This window comes from Homalodisca vitripennis, chromosome X (genome assembly GCF_021130785.1).
Source record: "Homalodisca vitripennis isolate AUS2020 chromosome X, UT_GWSS_2.1, whole genome shotgun sequence".
NCBI classification, from domain to species: domain Eukaryota; kingdom Metazoa; phylum Arthropoda; class Insecta; order Hemiptera; family Cicadellidae; genus Homalodisca; species Homalodisca vitripennis.
In genome coordinates this window covers 146,530,271-146,554,144 of record NC_060215.1, presented here as the reverse complement: position 1 = coordinate 146,554,144, position 23,874 = coordinate 146,530,271, and the positions used below count along the sequence as shown (strand labels likewise).

At 38.9% G+C, this 23,874-nt stretch overlaps 1 protein-coding gene across 1 annotated transcript in view; it reads right to left on the bottom strand.

Annotated features, from left to right (window-relative positions):
• LOC124369983 (plasma kallikrein-like) overlaps window positions 1-23,874 on the bottom strand; it is a 77,625-nt gene that overhangs the window by 14,126 nt on the left and 39,625 nt on the right. The window contains exon 4 of the mRNA XM_046828223.1: window positions 20,135-20,227. Within this exon, the coding sequence (XP_046684179.1) occupies window positions 20,135-20,227 (93 nt within the window). The remainder of the gene's footprint in view (window positions 1-20,134; window positions 20,228-23,874) is intronic.

Sequence of the window (23,874 nt, the reverse complement as noted above, 5' to 3'; positions counted from 1 at the left end):
ACATACACACTAGACGATTAGGCTACTTGTCCTCCGTTTACTGGACATTCAACACAATAAATCACTGTCATTAAAAAAACAGTTCAATTTGGGGTTAGGTTAATATCATGGGGCCATAAAGACTAACATCCACACCAGACGTACAGGCCCCTTGTCCTCCGTTTACTGGACATTCAACACAATAAATCACTGTCATTAAAAAAACAGTTCAATTTGGGGTTAGGTTAATATCATGGGGCCATAAAGACTAACATCCACACCTGACGTACAGGCCCCTTGTCCTCCGTTTACTGGACATTTAACACAATAAATCACTGTCATTAAAAAAACAGTTCAATTTGGGGTTAGGTTAATATCATGGGGCCATAAAGACTAACATCCACACCAGACGTTCAGGCCCCTTGTCCTCCGTTTCCTGGACATTTAACACAATAAATCACTGTCATTAAATAAAACAGTTCAATTCGGGGTTAGGTTAATATCATGGGGCCATATAGACGGACATCCACACCAGACGTTTCAGTCCACTTTTCCTCCGTTTCTTAGACATTAAACACAATAAATCACTGTCATTAAAAAAAACAGATCAGTTTTGGGGTTAGGTTAATATCATGGGGCCACAGAGACGGAATCTCCACACTAGACGTTCAGGCTACTTGTCCTCCGTTTCCTGGACATTCAACACAATAAATCACTGTCATTCAATAAAAACAGATCAGTTTTGGTTAGGTTAATATCATGGGGCCACAGAGACGGACATACACACTAGACGTTTAGGCTACTTGTCCTCCGTTTCCTGGACATTCAACACAATAAATCACTGTCATTAAAAAAACAGATTAGTTTTGGTTAGGTTATTATCATGGGGCCATAGAAAAGGACATCTACACCAGACTTTTGGGCCACATTTCGTCCAGTTCCTGGAAATGCAACAAAATAAATCACTGTCATAAAAAAAAAACAGTTCAATGTGAGGTTAGTGTTAAAATTATGGGGCAAGAGACGGACATCCTCACTAGACTTTCAGGGCCACTAGTCCGCTGTTTCCTGGACATTCAAAACAATAAATCACTGTCATTAATAAAAAGTTCAATTTGGGGTTATGTTAATATCATGGGGCCATAGAGACGGACATCCACACCAGTCGATCGGGCCACTTGTCCGCCGTCTCTAGTATATTCAACACAATAAATCACGTCATTCAAAAAACATTTTAATTTGGGGTTAGGTTAATATCATGGGGCCATAGAGACGGACCGACAACACTAGACTTTCAGGCCACTTGTCCTCCGTTTTTTGGACATTCAACACAATAAATCACGTCATTCAAAAAACATTTTAATTTGGGGTTAGGTTAATATCATGTTGGAATAGAGACGGACATCCACACCAGACTTTCAGGCCACTTGTCCTCCGTTTCTTAGACATTAAACACAATAAATCACTGTCATTCAAAAAACAGATCAGTTTTGGTTAGGTTAATATCATGTGGTCACAGAGACGGACATACACACTAGACGTTTAGGCTACTTGTCCTCCGTTTCCTGATTTTAACACAGGATTTTTTTAATTCAACACAATTAATCACAGTCATTCAAAAAACAGTTCATTTTGGGGTTAGGTTAATATCATGGGCCCATAAAGACGGACATCCACACCAGTCGATCGAGCCACTTGTCCGCCGTCTCTTAGTATATTAAACACAATAAATCACGTCATTCAAAAAACATTTTAATTTGGGGTTAGGTTAATATCATGGGGCCATAGAGACGGACATACAACACGAGACGATTAGGCCACTTGTCCTCCGTTTACTGGACATTCAACACAATAAATCACTGTCATTAAATAAAACAGATCAATTTGGGGTTAGGTTAATATCATGGGGCCATAGAGACGGACATCCACACCAGACCTTTGGGCCACTTGTCCTCCGTTTCTGGACATTCAACACAATAAATCACTGTCATTAAAAAAACAGTTCAATTTTGGGTTAGGTTAATATCATGGGGCCATAGAGACGGACATCCACACCAGACGTTTGGGCCACTTGTCCTCCGTTTACTGGACATTCAACACAATAAATCACTGTCATTAAAAAAACAGTTCAATTTGGGGTTAGGTTAATATCATGGGGCCATAAAGACGGAACATCCACACCAGTCGATCAGGCCACTTGTCCGCCGTCTCTGGACATATTCAACACAATAAATCACGTCATTCAAAAAAACATTTTAATATGGGGTTAGGTTAATATCATGGTGCCATATAGACGGACAGCCTCAACAGACGTTCAGGCCACTTGTCTTCCGTTTCTTGGACATTCACCACATTAAATCACTGTCATTCAAAAACAGATCAAATTGTGTTAGTTTAAAATTATGGGGCAAGAGACGGACATCCACACCAGACTTTCAGTCCACATTTCCTCCGTTTCTTAGACATTAAACACATTAAATCACTGTCATTAAAAAAAAAAACAGATCAGTTTTGGTTAGGTTAATATCATGTGGTCACAGAGACGGACATACACACTAGACGATTAGGCTACTTGTCCTCCGTTTCCTGGACATTCAACACAATAAATCACTGTCATTCAAAAAACAGATCAGTTTTGGTTAGGTTAATATCATGTGGTCACAGAGACGGACATACACACTAGACTTTCAGGCCACTTGTCCTCCGTTTCCTGGACATTCAACACAATAAATCACTGTCATTAAAAAAACAGTTCAATTTGGGGTTAGGTTAATATCATGGGGCCATAGAGACGGACATCCACACCAGTCGTTTGGGCCACTTGTCCTCCGTTTCCGGTACATTCAACACAATAAATCACTGTCATTAAAAAAACAGTTCAATTTGGGGTTAGGTTAATATCATGTTGCCATATAGACGGACAGCCTCAACAGACGTTCAGGCCACTTGTCTTCCGTTTCTTGGACATTCACCACATTAAATCACTGTCATTCAAAAACAGTTCATTTTGGGGTTAGTTTAATATCATGGGGCCATAGAGACGGAGAACAACACTAGACTTTCAGGCCACTTGTCCTCCGTTTCTGGACATGCAACACAATAAATCAATGTCAAAAAAAAAAAAAAAAAAAAAAAAAACAGATCAGTTTGGCTTAGGTTAATATCATGAGGCCATAGAGACGGACATTCACACCAGACCTTTGGGCCACTTTTCCTCCGTTTCCGGACATTCAACACAATAAATTACTCTCATTAGAAAAACAGTTCAATTTGGGGTTAGGTTAATATCGTGGGGCCATAGAGACGGACATCCACACCAGTCGATCGGGCCACTTGTCTTCCGTTTCTTGGACATTCACAACATTAAATCACTGTCATTCAAAAACAGATCAAATTGTGTTAGTTTAAAATCATGGGGCCATAGAGACGGACATCCACACCAGTCGATCGGGCCACTTGTCCGCCGTCTCTAGTATATTCAACACAATAAATCACGTCATTCAAAAAACATTTTAATATGGGGTTAGGTTAATATCATGGTGCCATATAGACGGACAGCCTCAACAGACGTTCAGGCCACTTGTCTTCCGTTTCTTGGACATTCACAACATTAAATCACTGTCATTCAAAAACAGATCAAATTGTGTTAGTTTAAAATCATGGGGCCATAGAGACGGACATCCACACCAGTCGATCGGGCCACTTGTCCGCCGTCTCTAGTATATTCAACACAATAAATCACGTCATTCAAAAAACATTTTAATTTGGGGTTAGGTTAATATCATGGTGCCATACAGACGGACAGCCTCAACAAACGTTCAGGTCACTTGTCTTCCGTTTCTTGGACATTCACAACATTAAATCACTGTCATTCAAAAACAGATCAAATTGTGTTAGTTTAAAATTATGGGGTAAGAGACGGACATCCTCACTAGACTTTCAGGCCACTAGTCCGCTTTTTCCTGGACATTCAAAACAATAAATCACTGTAATTCAAAAAACAGTTCAATTTGGGGTTATATTAATATCATGGGGCCATAGAGACGGACATCCACACCAGACGTTCGGGCCACTTGTCCTCTGTTTCCTGGACATTTAATACAATAAATCACTTTCATTCAAAAAACGGTTCATTTTGGGGTTAGGTTAATATCATGGGGCCATAGAGACGGACCGACAACACTAGACTTTCAGGCCACTTGTCCTCCGTTTCTGGACATGCAACTCAATAAATCACTGTCAAAAAAAAAAACAGATCAGTTTGGGTTAGGTTAATATCATGAGGCCATAGAGACGGTCATCCACAACAAGACGTTCGGGCCACTTGTCCTCGTTTCTGGACATGCAACACAATAAATCACTGTCATTAAAAAACATGTCAGTTTGGCTTAGGTTAATATCATGAGACCATAGAGACGGTCATCCACAACAAGACGTTCGGGCCACTTGTCCTCGTTTCTGGACATGCAACACAATAAATCACTGTCATTAAAAAACAGATCAGTTTGGCTTAGGTTAATATCATGAGGCCATAGAGACGGACATTCACACCAGACCTTTGGGCCACTTGTCCTCCGTTTCCGGACATTCAACACAATAAATTACTCTCATTAAAAAATCAGTTCAATTTGGGGTTAGGTTAATATAATGAGGCCATAGAGACGTTCATCCACACCAGACGTTCGGGCCACTTGTCCTCGTTTCTAAACATACAACACAATAAATCACTGTCATTACTATCACAGAACAAGTTGGTGTTTGGTGGATATGATGGGGTCAGAGAGACGTACGTCCGCGTTAGAGTTTCTAGCCTCTTGTTGGCTGTTACTTGGGCATTCAAAACACAAATAAACTACTGTCATTAATATCACAGAACAAGTTGGTGTTTTGGTGGATATGATGGGGTCAGAGAGACGTACATCAACGTTAGATGTTCTAGGCATTAGCTGGGTGTTAGCTAGATATTCAATACAATAAACTACTGTCATTAATATCACAGAACAAGTTGGTGTTTGGTGGATATGATGGGGTCAGAGAGACGTACATCAACGTTAGAATGTTCTAGGCACTATTTGGGTGTTTAGCTAGATATACAACACAATAAACTACTGTCATTAATATCACAGAACAAGTTGGTGTTTGGTGGATATGATGGGGTCAGAGAGACGTACATCCACGTTAGATGTTCTAGGCACTAGTCGAACTGTTAGCTAGATATTCAACACAATAAACTACTGTCATTACTATCACAGAACAAGTTGGTGTTTGGTGGATATGTTGGGGTCAGAGAGACGTACATTCACGTTAGATGTTCTAGGCACTAGTCGGGTGTTAGCTAGATATTCAACACAATAAACTACTGTCATTACTATCACAGAACAAGTTGGTGTTTGGTGGATATGATGGGGTCAGTGAGACGTACATCAACGTTAGATGTTCTAGGCATTAGCTGGGTGTTAGCTAGATATTCAATACAATAAACTACTGTCATTACTATCACAGAACAAGTTGTTGTTTGGTGGATATGATGGGGTCAGAGAGACGTACATCAACGTTAGATGTTCTAGGCACTAGTCGGGTGTTAGCTAGATATTCAACACAATAAACTACTGTCATTACTGTCACAGAACACGTTGGTGTTTGCTGGATATGATGGGGTTAGAGAGACGTACGTCCGCGTTAGATGTTCTAGGCACTAGTCGGCTGTTAGCTAGATATTCAATACAATAAACTACTGTCATTACTATCACAGAACAAGATGGTGTTTTGTGGATATGATGGGGTCAGAGAGACGTACATTCACGTTAGATGTTCTAGGCACTAGTTGGGTGTTAGCTAGATAATCAACACAATAAACTACTGTCATTACTATCACAGAACAAGTTGTTGTTTGTTGGTGGATATGATGGGGTCAGAGAGACGTACGTCGCGTTAGATGTTCTAGGCATTAGCTGGATGTTAGCTAGATATTTCAACACAATAAACTACTGTCATTACTATCACAGAACAAGTTGGTGTTTGGTGGATATGATGGGGTCACAGAGACGTACGTCCGCGTTAGATGTTACTAGGCACACTAGTCGGGTGTTAGCTAGATATTCAACACAATAAACTACTGTCATTACTATCACAGAACACGTTGGTGTTTTCGTGGATATGATGGGGTCAGAGAGACGTACATCAACGTTAGATGTTCTAGGCATTAGCTGGGTGTTAGCTAGATATTCAATACAATAAACTACTGTCATTACTATCACAGAAAAAGTTGTTGTTTGGTGGATATGATGGGGTCAGAGAGACGTACATCAACGTTAGATGTTATAGGCACTAGTCGAGGTGTTAGCTAGATATTCAACACAATAAACTACTGTCATTACTGTCACAGAACACGTTGGTGTTTGCTGGATATGATGGGGGTCAGAGAGACGTACGTCCGCGTTAGATGTTTTAGGCACTAGTCGGCTGTTAGCTAGATATTCAATACAATAAACTACTGTCATTACTATCACAGAACAAGATGGTGTTTTGTGGATATGATGGGGTCAGAGAGACGTACATTCACGTTAGATGTTTCTAGGCACTAGTCGGGTGTTAGCTAGATATTCAACACAATAAACTACTGTCATTACTATCACAGAAACAAGTTGTTGTTTGGTGGATATGATGGGGTCAGAGAGACGTACGTCCGCGTTAGATGTTCTAGGCATTAGCTGGATGTTAGCTAGATATTCAACACAATAAACTACTGTCATTACTATCACAGAACAAGTTGGTGTTTGGTGGATATGATGGTGTCAGAGAGACGTACATCAACGTTAGACGTTCTAGGCATTAGTTGGGTGTTAGCTAGATATTCAACACAATAAACTACTGTCATTACTATCACAGAACAAGTTGGTGTTTGGTGGATATGATGGGGTCACAGAGACGTACGTCCGCGTTAGATGTTGTAGGCATTAGCTGGATGTTAGCTAGATATTCAACACAATAAACTATCACAGAACACGTTGGTGTTTGCTGGATATGATGGGGTCAGAGAGACGTACATTCACGTTAGATGTTCTAGGCACTAGTCGACTGTTAGCTAGATATTCAACACAATAAACTACTGTCATTACTATCACAGAACAAGTTGGTGTTTGGTGGATATGATGGGGTCAGAGAGACGTACGTCCGCGTTAGATGTTCTAGGCATTAGCTGGGTGTTAGCCAGATATTCAACACAATAAACTACTGTCATTACTATCACATAACAAGTTGGCGTTTGGTGGATATGATGGTGTCAGAGAGACGTACATCAACGTTAGATGTTCTAGGCATTAGTTGGGTGTTACCTAGATATTCAACAAAATAAACTACTGTCATTACTATCACAGAACACGTTGGTGTTTGGTGGATATGATGGAGTCAGAGAGACGTACATCCAAGTTAGATGTTTTAGGCACTAGTCGTGTCTTAGCTAGATATTCAACACAATAAACTAATGTCATTACTATCACAGAACAAGTTGGTGTTTGGTGGATATGATGGGATCAGAGAGACGTACATCAACGTTAGATGTTCTAGGCACTAGTCGGGTGTTAGCTAGATATTCAACACAATAAACTACTGTCATTAATATTACAGAAAAAGTTGGTGTTTGGTGGATATGATGGGGTCAGAGAGACGTACTTCCGCGTTAGATGTTCTAGGCATTAGTTGGGTGTTAGCTAGATACTCAACACAATAAACTACTGTCATTACTATCACAGAACACGTTGGTGTTTGCTGGATATGATGGGGTCAGAGAGACGTACATCAACGTTAGATGTTCTAGGCACTAGTCGGGTGTTAGCTAGATATTCAACACAAGAAACTACTGTCATTACTATCACAGAACAAGTTGGTGTTTGGTGGATATGATGGGGTCAGACAGACGTACATCCACGTTAGATGTTCTAGGCACTAGTCGGCTGTTAGCTAGATATTCAACACAATAAACTACTGTCATTACTATCACAGAACAAATTGGTGTATGGTGGATATGATGGGGTCAGAGAGACGTACATCCACGTTAGATGTTCTAGGCACTAGTCGGCTGTTAGCTAGACATTCAACACAATAAACTACAGTCAGTCATTACTGTCACAGAACAAGTTGGTGTATGGTGGATATGATGGGGTCAGAGAGACGTACATCAACGTTAGATGTTGTATGCACTAGTCGGCTGTTAGCTAGACATTCAACACAATAAACTACAGTCATTACTGTCACAGAACAAGTTGGTGTATGGTGGATATGATGGGGTCAGAGAGACGTACATCAACGTTAGATGTTGTATGCACTAGTCGGCTGTTAGCTAGACATTCAACACAATAAACTACAGTCATTACTGTCACAGAACAAGTTGGTGTATGGTGGATATGATGGGGTCAGAGAGACGTACATCCACGTTAGATGTTGTATGCACTAGTCGGCTATTAGCTAGACATTCAACACAATAAACTACTGTCATTACTATCACAGAACAAGTTGGTGTTTGTTGGATATGATGGGGTCAGAGAGACGTACGTCCGCGTTAGATGTTCTAGGCATTAGTTGGGTGTTAGCTAGATATTCAACACAATAAACTACTGTCATTACTATCACAGAACAAGTTGGTGTTTAGTGGATATGATGGTGTCAGAGAGACGTACGTTCGCGTTAGAGTTTCTAGCCTTTTGTTGGCTGTTACTTGGGCATTCAACACAATAAACTACTGTCATTATTATCACAGAACAAGTTGGTGTTTGGTGGATATGATGGGGTCAGAGAGACGTACGTCCACGTTAGATGTTCTAGGCACTAGTCGCCTGTTAGCTAGATATTCAACACAATAAACTACTGTCATTACTATCACAGAACAAGTTGGTGTTTGGTGGATATGATGGGGTCAGAGAGACGTACATCCGCATTAGATGTTCTAGGCATTAGTTGGGTGTTACCTAGATATTCAACACAATAAACTACTGTCATTACTATCACAGAACAAGTTGGTGTTTGGTGGATATGATGGTGTCAGAGATACCTACGTCCGCGTTAGAGTTTCTAGCCTCTTGTTGGGTGTTACTTGGGCATTCAACACAATAAACTACTGTCATTACTATCACAGAACAAGTTGGTGTTTGGTGGATATGATGGTGTCAGAGAGACGTACGTCCGCGTTAGATGTTCTAGGCATTAGTTGGGTGTTAGCTAGATATTCAACACAATAAACTACTGTCATTACTATCACAGAACAAGTTGGTGTTTGGTGGATATGATGGTGTCAGAGATACGTACGTCCGCGTTAGAGTTTCTAGCCTCTTGTTGGGTGTTACTTGGGCATTCAACACAATAAACTACTGTCATTACTATCACAGAACAAGTTGATGTTTGGTGGATATGATGGGGTCAGAGAGATGTACGTCCGCGTTAGAGTTTCTAGCCTCTTGTTGGTTGTTACTTGGGCATTCAATACAACGTATTACTGTCATTAGTAAAAGAGATCAAGTTACGGTTAGATCGATAACATGGAGAAAGAGAGACGGACATCCTCACCAGATGTTCCAGCTATTGTTCAAGTTCAAGTTCAAAATAATTTATTTTCTTTTAATACAGGAAGAATGACATATTTCATGAGTTCTGTTTAACTCGCACGGTTTAACTGTTATAAAAACATAGTTTATGAAATAATCAGTTGGCATGTGATTAATGCTATGCATTAATTATTCTGTACATCTAAAAAAATTTAAAAATGTTCTTAAATTTGTATTTTTAGAATTTTAAGAAGTAAATACAAAATAGCATTGATAAACTAAGAAGTAATTAATATTGCCAATGTTATTCAATACGAAAATATAATATACAGTAATATATAATAACAATTACCAGCTAATAAGAAATTTGAATATAAGAATTAACAAACAAATAATTAATTAAGTATATAATTAAATAAGTATAAATAACAAGAAACAATTTACATAAAATTCAGCAAATTCCATCAGCCAATAGAGCTGGATACCGGTCTGGGCACACCAACCCGAACGCACGTCATCCAATCAGAATTACAGAGTGTCTATAACAGCTAACTTAACTTAAAATTAGTCAAGTCGTATCTCTACAGGAAACTGATTTAATCAGTTTAAGCAAGACGAAACTGTTATGCCAGTAATCTTCAACTAGAAGTCAGCGCATACCTTGCTCAGTGGTAAAGTGTGCACCGGAGTCTTTAATTGACTCTACAGTACCCGGATCGAAACCACACCGACGCTATTATATTTTTGCTTGTTATTTATATTGATATTTGTGAAAATAACTGAACAAATAGTTTAAATTTGCCAAATTAAATTAAAATAATGTTTAAAATATATATAATAATATATATTGAGTTTTTTCTCAATAATAACTCAATTGGGCTTTGAAATTGACTGCATGCTGTCTTTAATAATAGAGAGAACTAAAAGTGGAAGAGACTGCATCGTTCTAGATAATTATAAATTTAGAGAGAGCAGATGTGACGCAAACGGTGATCTTAGCTGGTGTTGTTTAGGGCGCAACTGCAACGCTTCCATCAGAACTGATTCAGCTAAGTTGAAAATTCTCTCCGTTTGTAATGATATACACACTGGTGAGCATCCAGTGACTGTTAGTCTCTCAGCAGTTGCTTGCAAGGAAGAAGTATAGTGTAGAGTGCCAGACCGAGGATTTGCACATTAGAACTAAAGATGAACTGGTTGCTCGTATCAAAGAGCTTACTTCACTGCTATCAAGTCTTGTCAATAAGATACAGGAACTTACCATAGAACTAGAAGACGCAAACACAAAACTGTCAAGTGTGAAAAAGCAGGAAGTTAGTTCGTGCTAGGCATGTGTCCAGGTCGATCTGCCCGAACGGGAAATAATTAGTGAAGAATTGGTACTTAAAAGGACATCTGGCGTAATAACCTTTACAACTCAATTCACTCAAACTGATGACATACAAATTGTCACTTCCAACTGTAAAATATGCAGTATACTTGAGGAAGAAACAACTAAATTGATTGAAGGGGGTTCGGATAGCACTATCTTTACCATGTAAAATTTGTTGCAATATTGATGACTCGTTTTCTCAAAAACTACTAAAGTTAAAGACGTGAAAATGTTTAGGTACTTATATATATATAATGTAATACAGATTTTAACACGAGGGTCATTTATGTAAAAAATCACGGTTTTCGGGAAAACGCAAATAAAGGTTTGGCCTACAGGAAATTATTCAATTACTGACCTATAAAATTAGTTTAGTGCAATCCAGCACCATACGATGGTTGGTCAGGGTCCTCTTCTTCAGCAAAAGCTTCTTCCACACCTCCTTTTGGCACTTTCACGTCGTTGTCTGACTTTTTACTGGAGTTTTGAATGTTCTCGCTCGCTCCTTTGCACTCGCAGTCTGTCTAGTTCACTCGTTACTGAAGCTGTGTTTTTACTAACAGTCATTCCAAGTTCCTTCAAGACAAGGCACCTTGTGGCATTTCCTCTGTTAAAACTTAAAATGGCTTTATAACCACCAAACTCCAAGGTTTGTAGACCTACAAACACCGTTTTGGGTAGTCGTGACCAAATTACAGCATTGACCGACTCATTGGGATTTTGGGACTTACCATGCAGGCATTTCTTCAACAGGGCAGGATCTGCGAAATCCTGAAAAATAGGCTTGATCTGGCTCATATAACTTCAGGTATATGCATGTGCTTCAAATGATCATATATTTCATTGTTGGCAACAGCTCGCTGATATTTACACCAACTCTCTTTGCTTTTTTCACAGAGCCCGTGCTGTGGATTTTCATTAGTGGACAACAAATGAAAATATTCAGCCCATACTGCTTGCCTTATTTTATCTAAATTTCCAGTATTCCTCCGAATAGCTAATACGTAATATTTCCGAATGGCTAAGATGCGTTCATCTGTAAGGCGATTTCTTCCACCAATGGTTTTTCCATCGGCAAGGACAAGTTTTCCTGATTTTAGTTTTAGTTTCTTTAGGCGAGCACCCATTCTTTTTTGTGCATGTCCACAACACTCCATTTTCTCAATCACATAGTCATCTCCATAAGGCTTACTGTCAGCAACAGATCTAAAAGAACTGGAATCGCCATCCCCTAAATAATATTTATATTTTACGCCAAACTCAGTTTCTGACCTACCAAAGATTTGTTTTGCTCCATGTACTTCCATAGCCCCACTAGAGCCTATGAAATTAGCTTTACAGTTTTCATTGTGTATGTTTTGTAATTTATCTTTGCATGTACAGAACCTACTTACAATGGCCACATCAATAACATAACCTGTATCTACACTTGTTACAGTCACAACGCTATTATTTGATGTGTGCCCCCTCTTTTGCCAGGTGCCATCTACTGCCACATTTAGTTCTCTGCTTCCATCATTTTCCTGAACAGCTTTCTCAATTGCTTCCTTCATTACAAGTTTACAAACTTCTTTAGTGACTTTGCCAATAACTTCAGTGTACCGAAAGAATCTTGCAGGAGGGTTCAGAAGATTGAGAATAGCGCACAATGTTTTAGCCGCAGATTGTCCCTTCCTATAGTGCGTAAAGCATAAACCAGCCTAGTGTTTGTATCATGTAACCTGGTATTCAATGTCTGTTCTGAATTGCAGTACTCTACTTTGGAATCGCACTGTGTACAATGCAGCTGGCAGCTTGTCGCTAATCCACCGAGCCTATTTGTACTGTAGGCTAGTTAAGCGCCACAAAACCTACAGGCACTAATTTCCAGGAACTTACTCATAAGTGACTCTATATCTACTAGATCATATATGTTCTCTGCTTCATACTCACTGTAACTTAGTTCTCTATCACCTATTTTCATCTTTGAAGAGCTTACACTAGGTAAGTCATCTTATTTTGGGGTTAGGCCTAGGACTACTGTTGAATCAACTTGTTGATCACTTTCTGGCTTGTGTTTTTGAACCCCAGCATTTTTCCTTTTCTTGAACACACTTTTACGCCTGGTCATTTTACTTTATTACTTTGTTATTTTACTTTTTTCTTTTGGTTACTTTCTATTTATCACTGAAAATATGTTATAATATTCACAATATCATAAGACACAACACAATAGCCTATGTTTGGTAAACAAACAGATACAGCCACAATAAAACAGCAGAAATAAAATTGTCTTGTTTATAAACACTCAGAACTACCAACCTAACTCATTCAACAGAAAAAGAACTTACTACTGTGTACCATATAAATTTCATTGCAGAAAGTATAAGTTGTTGCTAAGCAATTTGCTCCTGTCTTGTCAATTCACGGCAGAGCTACTAAAAATTTGGTATAGATGCATGACATAAGTCCACTAAAAGTGGAATAACTTTTTTATAAATCACAGATTTTGATGGGAGTGGTCTTAAAATGTTTGTGACCTGTATATGAACACAAATATCTAATAAAATAAAAATGCGTTAAAAAATATTTCTCTGCCATCTGAACCCCCTGAAACCATTCGCATTATGGAACTGGATCAAAAAAATAATTTAAATTATCATCACTCTGAACTGAGAACATCCAGCAAATACTTGGCGCTCTCTGAAGAAGAAACCCAAAACTCTGAATACATTTAAGAATCAGACTTTGAGATTGTTAAGACAAAAAACGGAAAAAGAAAAACCGTCGTGAAGTTAGGCCCAAATATTTGAATGACAAGAAGTTCCCAGCAATCAAGTCTAATGCAAAATTTAGTAAATTTACTGAAAATGCAACAGGAACTTGTAACAGTCTACCTCATGTGACCGGCAGTATCAACGTTTTTGGATATAGTCATGCTAAAGAACTGAGTGCCAAACTTCGTCCAGTATTGGCGGACAATTGGAATATCTTTACATGTGCCGGTTCTGGTGCTCCACTTAGTAATGTTCTACAAAATTGTTATGACATGACAAAGCAGTCGGGAAAAAATGACATCACAGTAATCATCGGAGGGTCTAATGACGTAGTAGATATTACTTACAATAACAAAAGACCGGCAAGGGAGCTTGCTGGGCAAATCCTTAGGGTCACTAGGCAGTATGAGCATACTAATGTTGTAATTGTAGGTCTCTTTCATCGAAATGATCTTCCTGAGAACTGCCTTATTAATACAGAAATAAAATTAACAAACAAAAAGCTAAATGGACTTAAAGACCTACGGGAGAATGGTGTGTCGGTACTGGATGTAAGTAAGCTTGGTCGGCAACTCTTCACACGGCATGGACAACACCTGAATGGAGCCGGAAAAAACAGCTCTCTGCAAAGTTTATCGCTCGGGCTGTTGAAAATATTGAAAAGAGACAGATGTCCGCGGAGATCCGCGGATCAACCAGTGAGCGATTTCAAGACTCTTCCACACAATCTATGACGGAGGAGAAGGCGCTGGATCCTGTTGACACCCAAGAGATTTCCTCTCCGAGCTGCACAAAGGAAGTGTTACTCTTACCCTTACCGAGTGTTTGTAGCCTCCATATGATTCCTTCTGCGATGCTGTTAAAAACAGTAAGACAAGTCCATTGTCTCCTGGTAGCAGTGACGAGATTGTGAAGCAGTCGAGATCGAGTGAGATCCTCAACGATAAACAACCAAAACTGGACAGACAAGAATTGTTCTTCTATTTTAGAAGGTTAAATTTTGTAGTAACTGAACAGTCAGCACTCAGGGAGATTCAAATTCAACTATTATCTTACATCAGAATGCTCAAATGGCGACAAATAAAGTCGATGAGTTCCGGTTGCTGTGTGAAACCACCTAAAACCCGATATTTTGGTGGTTTCAGAGCACGGTTTCGCACTGGAGCCGATTGATTTGTTTTCAATTGAAAATTATTTAATGGGCAATTTTTTTGTTGAGAAATTTTCAAGGGAGGTGGGGTTGCACTTTTCGTTAAAAATAATATTAAATTTCAGTCTATACATTTTGAATTTAGTAAAGAGAAAGATTTTGAGGTGTCTGGTCTTAAAATTCAGACTTCTTTAAAATCTCAAAATGTTATAATAATTGGAATGTACAGGTCACCTCAAGGGTCTATACAATATTGTTTTGAAAAGTTAGAACTTCTTTTGAATAACTTATTCTCTAAAAATTCTAAATTTGTTGTGATTGGTGATCTAAATATTAACATAAAAATTAAAAGAGACCGGTGATACAAGACAGCTGCGTGACTTATTGAAGACCTTTGGGTTGACATGGACCATAGACTCGCCCACACGAATAACAGCCACGTCTGCAACTGCCATCGACAATATTATCTCAAATATTGAAATCGTAGTAGTATCAGTGTTGTGCACGGGAATCGCCGATCATGACGCTCACATTGCCGTCATTGATAGTTCGACATCATTGTGCCACCAACCCGAAATAAAGCTAAAAAGGGATATGCAACCTTGTAACATTGCCCACCTACAATATCTTCTCAGCAAAGAGAAATGGGATTTTTTAAACGAACCAATCTCTTCAGAACAAATGTTTTCTTCCTTTTATGAAACCTTTCTTTATTACTTAAATATCACCTGTCCGTACAAAAGTTTTAAATCCAAGGTTTTAAACGACCGTGCTAAATGGATAATAAAGGGCATGCTAGTGTCAAGCGATCGATTGAGAGAATTGTCACATATGTCAAAAAATTCGACTGATAAGTACTTCCTCGATTATTTTAAATCCAACAAAAGAATTTACGGCAAGTTAATTATCGCCGCTAAATCTTACGACGTAAACAAAAAACTAACATTTTCCAAAAATATAAATAAAACTGCATCCGGGAAATAATTAATAAACATAAAAACAAGTTACAATACAAAAGGATTAATTTAACGGCTGAAAATGGAAACATTATAGAAGAATCGATGGACTTAGCAAATTTGCTATGTGACTTCTTACATATGAGGTGACAAAGAAGTGTGACATAGGGACTGCAAGGATAGCAGGCCCAATATTATAAACTGCCATGCATCCTCAATGATGTTGACTTCAGTGGGTGAAGAGGAGATGGCCATGGTAATAAAAAAGATAAAACCAAAAAAAGACCGCTGATGTCGATGGCATGTCGGCGTGGCTCGTAAAACAGTGTGCTACCTCACTTGTAGCCCCCCTCACACAATTAATAAATTGTTCTTTTAACGTAGGAATTTTTCCCTCGCCTCTAAAGAAAGCTATTATTGCACCTGTTTTTAAGAAAGGTGATCATAACCAGCCTAATACTTCAGGCCGATCTCTATATTTATAGATAAATTAAAAATCATCTCGGATCACCAATTTGGTTTTAGAGCTGGTAAATCCACAACAGATGCTGTCATTCAGCTAACTGAATTAATAGTTAAAGGTCTTGAAGAACGGAATTCAACGCTTAGTGTCCTTTTAGACTTATCCAAAGCCTTTGACTGTGTGGATCACTTGATCCTTCTTGATCGATTACGTGGCTATGGTATCCGAGAAGTCCCATTAAACTGGGTTCAATCACACCTAAGTAATAGGACTCAACAAGTTCAGATCTGCGGTACATTATCTAAGGCTTTGAAAATAAGATATGGTGTACCCCAAGGATCAATCCTGGGACCTATACTTTTCTTATTATATGTGAACGATGTTGTATCATCAGTCAATTCCGGAAACATCATACAATATGCTGATGACACAACTGTTTTTTTTTTTAAATCGAATAACATGTCAAATCTTGAAATCCAAACTTTTGAAGACCTGAATAGCTGTATACAATATTTTAATATGCACAATCTAAATAATAACAATTCTAAAACCAATCATATATTTTTTTGTAACCGAATACCTGTAAACGCTCATAGGCCAACAGTGATGTTGGGAGAAGAAGAACTCAACGAAGTATATAGCACTAAATTCCTTGGTATATTCTTAGATATAGATTTGACATGGAATGTACATGTGGACAATGTATGTAAAAAGGTCTCATCAGGCATTTATGCTCTGAGATATCTGTCAAAATTTTTTTCAAGGCAGATCTTGAGAACGGCTTACTATGGAGTTGTATTTCCTTATCTGTCCTATGGCATTGCATTATGGGGCAGTTGTGGGAATGCAGCTTTTCTGAGACTTTTCAGACTACAAAAGAGAGCGCTCAGAGCGATTCTGAAATTGAAAATTAGAGACTCGTGTGGGAATAAAAAGCCATTTATGTATATTTGAAACAATAATGGTCCCAAAACACCCCCTTGTGCCACTCCATAATTAAAAGTTCAAGTTAGGGTTAGGAGGATATCATGGCGTGAGTGAGACGGATATTCACACCAGATGTTCTGGCCACTTATCTGTCGGCTGTTAGCGATACATTTAATAGTAAAGATTAGCGTAGCCTACTTAGCGCAGCAGATCAAGTTGGGGTCAATTTGAGAGTATGGGGTTGGAGAGATGGTCATCAAAACAGGATGTTCTGGCCACTTGTCGGCTGTTAGCTGCAAATTCAGCTCAATAAATGTATTTAAATTTAATATTTGAATCCAAAAATGTCAAATAACATGTGATTTATTTATAACTTATTTATTTATTTATATGAGATTTATTCGGTCATGGTAGTCTACACTAGGCATGCCGATACACAGGCGCAATGACAGGTCATGGCAGGGCCCAGACACCAGGTATACAGAACATACTATGGTCCCAGACATGCCAAATATTACCGCACCAAGGTTTTCAGTATTTAAAATCTAAGGCTATTCAAAATAGTATCAAACTAAAATTCAATCATATCTACTCATTGTAGTTTCTATGATAATGACCAACTCATTTTTACAATTAGTGACTTTTTTGTTTGCGATTATTTGTGAAGGATCTGTTTTATATGATCACTTACATTTAACTACATTTCCATTGCATCATGCACATTTCGTTCAATCACTACACATCTGATGTAAAGAGTTTAGTGAGAATTACATAACGTTGTATTGGTACACTCACCCACCAAGAGGATATGACGCAAACGGTTTCTTCACTGGCACTGCCATTGAATACCGCAGATTTTAGTGAGAATGAAATAACATTGTATAGGTACACTCACCCACCAAGAGGATATGACGCAAACTGTTTCTTCACTGGTACTACCATTGAATACCGCAGATTTTAGTGAGAATGAAATAACATTGTATAGGTACACTCACCCACCAAGAGGATATGACGCATACTGTTTCTTCACTGGCACTACCATTGAATACCGCAGTTTTGAGTGAGAATGACATAACATTGTATAGGTACACTCACCCACCAAGAGGATATGACGCATACTGTTTCTTCACTGGCACTACCATTGAATACCGCAGATTTGAGTGAGAATGACATAACATTGTATAGGTACACTCACCCACCAAGAGGATATGACGCAAACTGTTTCTTCACTGGCACTACCATTGAATACCGCAGATTTTAGTGAGAATGAAATAACATTGTATAGGTACACTCACCCACCAAGAGGATATGACGCATACTGTTTCTTCACTGGCACTACCATTGAATACCGCAGATTTGAGTGAGAATGACATAACATTGTATTCGTACACTCACCCACCAAGAGGATATGACGCATACTGTTTCTTCACTGGTACTACCATTGAATACCGCAGATTTGAGTGAGAATGAAATAACATTGTATAGGTACACTCACCCACCAAGAGGATATGACGCAAACTGTTTCTTCACTGGTACTACCATTGAATACCGCAGATTTTAGTGAGAATGAAATAACATTGTATAGGTACACTCACCCACCAAGAGGATATGACGCAAACTGTTTCTTCACTGGTACTACCATTGAATACCGCAGATTTTAGTGAGAATGAAATAACATTGTATAGGTACACTCACCCACCAAGAGGATATGACGCAAACTGTTTCTTCACTGGCACTACCATTGAATACCGCAGATTTGAGTGAGAATGACATAACATTGTATAGGTACACTCACCCACCAAGAGGATATGACGCATACTGTTTCTTCACTGGCACTACCATTGAATACCGCAGATTTGAGTGAGAATGACATAACATTGTATTGGTACACTCACCCACCAAGAGGATATGACGCATACTGTTTCTTCACTGGCACTACCATTGAATACCGCAGTTTTGAGTGAGAATGACATAACATTGTATAGGTACACTCACCCACCAAGAGGATATGACGCATACTGTTTCTTCACTGGCACTACCATTGAATACCGCAGATTTGAGTGAGAATGACATAACATTGTATAGGTACACTCACCCACCAAGAGGATATGACGCATACTGTTTCTTCACTGGCACTACCATTGAATACCGCAGATTTTAGTGAGAATGAAATAACATTGTATAGGTACACTCACCCACCAAGAGGATATGACGCATACTGTTTCTTCACTGGCACTACCATTGAATACCGCAGATTTGAGTGAGAATGACATAACATTGTATTCGTACACTCACCCACCAAGAGGATATGACGCATACTGTTTCTTCACTGGTACTACCATTGAATACCGCAGATTTTAGTGAGAATGAAATAACATTGTATAGGTACACTCACCCACCAAGAGGATATGACGCAAACTGTTTCTTCACTGGTACTACCATTGAATACCGCAGATTTTAGCGAGAATGAAATAACATTGTATAGGTACACTCACCCACCAAGAGGATATGACGCAAACTGTTTCTTCACTGGTACTACCATTGAATACCGCAGATTTTAGTGAGAATGACATAACATTGTATAGGTACACTCACCCACCAAGAGGATATGACGCAAACTGTTTCTTCACTGGCACTACCATTGAATACCGCAGATTTGAGTGAGAATGACATAACATTGTATAGGTACACTCACCCACCAAGAGGATATGACGCATACTGTTTCTTCACTGGCACTACCATTGAATACCGCAGATTTGAGTGAGAATGACATAACATTGTATTGGTACACTCACCCACCAAGAGGATATGACGCATACTGTTTCTTCACTGGCACTACCATTAAATACCGCAGATTTGAGTGAGAATGACATAACATTGTATTGGTACACTCACCCACCAAGAGGATATGACGCATACTGTTTCTTCACTGGCACTACCATTGAATACCGCAGATTTGAGTGAGAATGACATAACATTGTATTGGTACACTCACCCACCAAGAGGATATGACGCATACTGTTTCTTCACTGGCACTACCATTGAATACCGCAGATTTTAGACGTGGTCCATTTTCTTGAAGATTGTACTGTAGGCATATAATGATTACTTGGAATGAATACATGCTGATTCAGTTCTAGTTCATGTACAGGATTCGGTTTAAATTGTAACACATAGTAATTTACAATAACGGAGTCTTTAGCAAAATAGTATTTCTTAACTAAATCCAAGCCGTTTAAATCCATTTAATGTTTAAGAGTAAACTAATCGCATAACAATATTTCGGAAAATATTATTCACAACATAGAATTTTGCAATTATTTGTACATCATTACATATATTATTTATTCAATTTTAAATTTAATTCATCACATTTTACTGATATTCTACACATAGAAATACCAATGTGTGACTAGCATTAACAAGCTTTCCATAACGATCACAGTATGTGACTAGCGGTCTGCGGTTGTCATCTACAAATGGTGCCACCAAAGTGTTAGTAGCATTAACAAGCTTTCCATAACGACCACAGTATGTAACTAGCGGTCTGTGGTTGTTATCTACAAATGGTGCTACCAAAGTGTTATTAGCATTAACAAGCTTTCCATAACGACCACAGTATGTGACTAGTGGTCTGCGGTTGTCATCTACAAATGGTGCTACCAAAGTATTAGTTAGCATTAACAAGCTTTCCACAATGACCACAGTATGTGACTAGCGGTCTGCGGTTGTCATCTACAAATGGTGCTACCAAAGTATTAGTAGCATTAACAAGCTTTCCATAACGACCACAGTATGTAACTAGCGGTCTGCGGTTGTCATCTACAAATGGTGCTACCAAAGTGTTAGTAGCATTAACTAGCTTTCCATAACGACCACAGTATGTGACTAGAGGTCTGCGGTTGTTATCTACAAATGGTGCTACCAAAGTGTTATTAGCATTAACAAGCTTTCCATAACGACCACAGTATGTGACTAGTGGTCTGCGATTGTCATCTACAAATGGTGCTACCAAAGTATTAGTAGCATTAACAAGCTTTCCATAACGACCACAGTATGTGACTAGAGGTCTGCGGTTGTTATCTACAAATGGTGCTACCAAAGTGTTATTAGCATTAACAAGCTTTCCATAACGACCACAGTATGTGACTAGAGGTCTGCGGTTGTTATCTACAAATGGTGCTACCAAAGTGTTATTAGCATTAACAAGCTTTCCATAACGATCACAGTATGTGACTAGAGGTCTGCGGTTGTTATCAACAAATGGTGCTACCAAAGTGTTATTAGCATTAACAAGCTTTCCAAAACGATCACAGTATGTGACTAGAGGTCTGCGGTTGTTATCTACAAATGGTGCTACCAAAGTGTTATTAGCATTAACAAGCTTTCCATAACGACCACAGTATGTGACTAGTGGTCTGCGGTTGTCATCTACAAATGGTGCTACTAAAGTATTAGTAGCATTAACAAGCTTTCCATAACGACCACAGTATGTGACTAGAGGTCTGCGGTTGTTATCTACAAAAGGTGCTACCAAAGTGTTATTAGCATTAACAAGCTTTCCATAACGACCACAGTATGTGACTAGAGGTCTGCGGTTGTTATCTACAAATGGTGCTACCAAAGTGTGTTATTAGCATTAACAAGCTTTCCATAACGACCACAGTATGTGACTAGTGGTCTGCGGTTGTCATCTACAAATGGTGCTACCAAAGTATTAGTAGCATTAACAAGCTTTCCATAACGACCACAGTATGTGACTAGAGGTCTGCGGTTGTTATCTACAAATGGTGCTACCAAAGTGTTATTAGCATTAACAAGCTTTCCATAATGACCACAGTATGTGACTAGAGGTCTGCGGTTGTTATCTACAAATGGTGCTACCAAAGTGTTATTAGCATTAACAAGCTTTCCATAACGACCACAGTATGTGACTAGAGGTCTGCGGTTGTTATCTACAAATGGTGCTACCAAAGTATTAGTAGCATTAACAAGCTTTCCATAACGACCACAGTATGTGACTAGAGGTCTGCGGTTGTTATCTACAAATGGTGCTACCAAAGTGTTATTAGCATTAACAAGCTTTCCATAATGACCACAGTATGTGACTAGAGGTCTGCGGTTGTTATCTACAAATGGTGCTACCAAAGTGTTATTAGCATTAACAAGCTTTCCATAACGACCACAGTATGTGACTAGTGGTCTGCGGTTGTCATCTACAAATGGTGCTACCAAAGTGTGTTATTAGCATTAACAAGCTTTCCATAACGACCACAGTATGTGACTAGCGGTCTGCGGTTGTCATCTACAAATGGTGCTACCAAAGTATTAGTAGCATTAACAAGCTTTCCATAACGACCACAGTATGTGACTAGAGGTCTGCGGTTGTTATCTACAAATGGTGCTACCAAAGTGTTATTAGCATTAACAAGCTTTCCATAATGACCACAGTATGTGACTAGAGGTCTGCGGTTGTTATCTACAAATGGTGCTACCAAAGTGTTATTAGCATTAACAAGCTTTCCATAACGACCACAGTATGTGACTAGAGGTCTGCGGTTGTTATCTACAAATGGTGCTACCAAAGTATTAGTAGCATTAACAAGCTTTCCATAACGACCACAGTATGTGACTAGAGGTCTGCGGTTGTTATCTACAAATGGTGCTACCAAAGTGTTATTAGCATTAACAAGCTTTCCATAATGACCACAGTATGTGACTAGAGGTCTGCGGTTGTTATCTACAAATGGTGCTACCAAAGTGTGTTATTAGCATTAACAAGCTTTCCATAACGACCACAGTATGTGACTAGTGGTCTGCGGTTGTCATCTACAAATGGTGCTACCAAAGTATTAGTAGCATTAACAAGCTTTCCATAATGACCACAGTATGTGACTAGAGGTCTGCGGTTGTTATCTACAAATGGTGCTACCAAAGTGTTATTAGCATTAACAAGCTTTCCATAATGACCACAGTATGTGACTAGAGGTCTGCGGTTGTTATCTACAAATGGTGCTACCAAAGTGTTATTAGCATTAACAAGCTTTCCATAACGACCACAGTATGTGACTAGACGTCTGCGGTTGTTATCTACAAATGGTGCTACCAAAGTGTTATTAGCATTAACAAGCTTTCCATAACGACCATAGTATGTGACTAGTGGTCTGCGGTTGTCATCTACAAATGGTGCTACCAAAGTATTAGTAGCATTAACAAGCTTTCCATAACGACCACAGTATGTGACTAGAGGTCTGCGGTTGTCATCTACAAATGGTGCTACCAAAGTATTAGTAGCATTAACAAGCTTTCCATAACGACCACAGTATGTGACTGCGGTCTGTGGTTGTTATCTACAAATGGTGCTACCAAAGTGTTATTAGCATTAACAAGCTTTCCATAACGACCACAGTATGTGACTAGAGGTCTGCGGTTGTTATCTACAAATGGTGCTACCAAAGTGTTATTAGCATTAACAAGCTTTCCATAACGACCACAGTATGTGACTAGACGTCTGCGGTTGTTATCTACAAATGGTGCTACCAAAGTGTTATTAGCATTAACAAGCTTTCCATAACGACCATAGTATGTGACTAGTGGTCTGCGGTTGTCATCTACAAATGGTGCTACCAAAGTATTAGTAGCATTAACAAGCTTTCCATAACGACCACAGTATGTGACTAGAGGTCTGCGGTTGTTATCTACAAATGGTGCTACCAAAGTATTAGTAGCATTAAC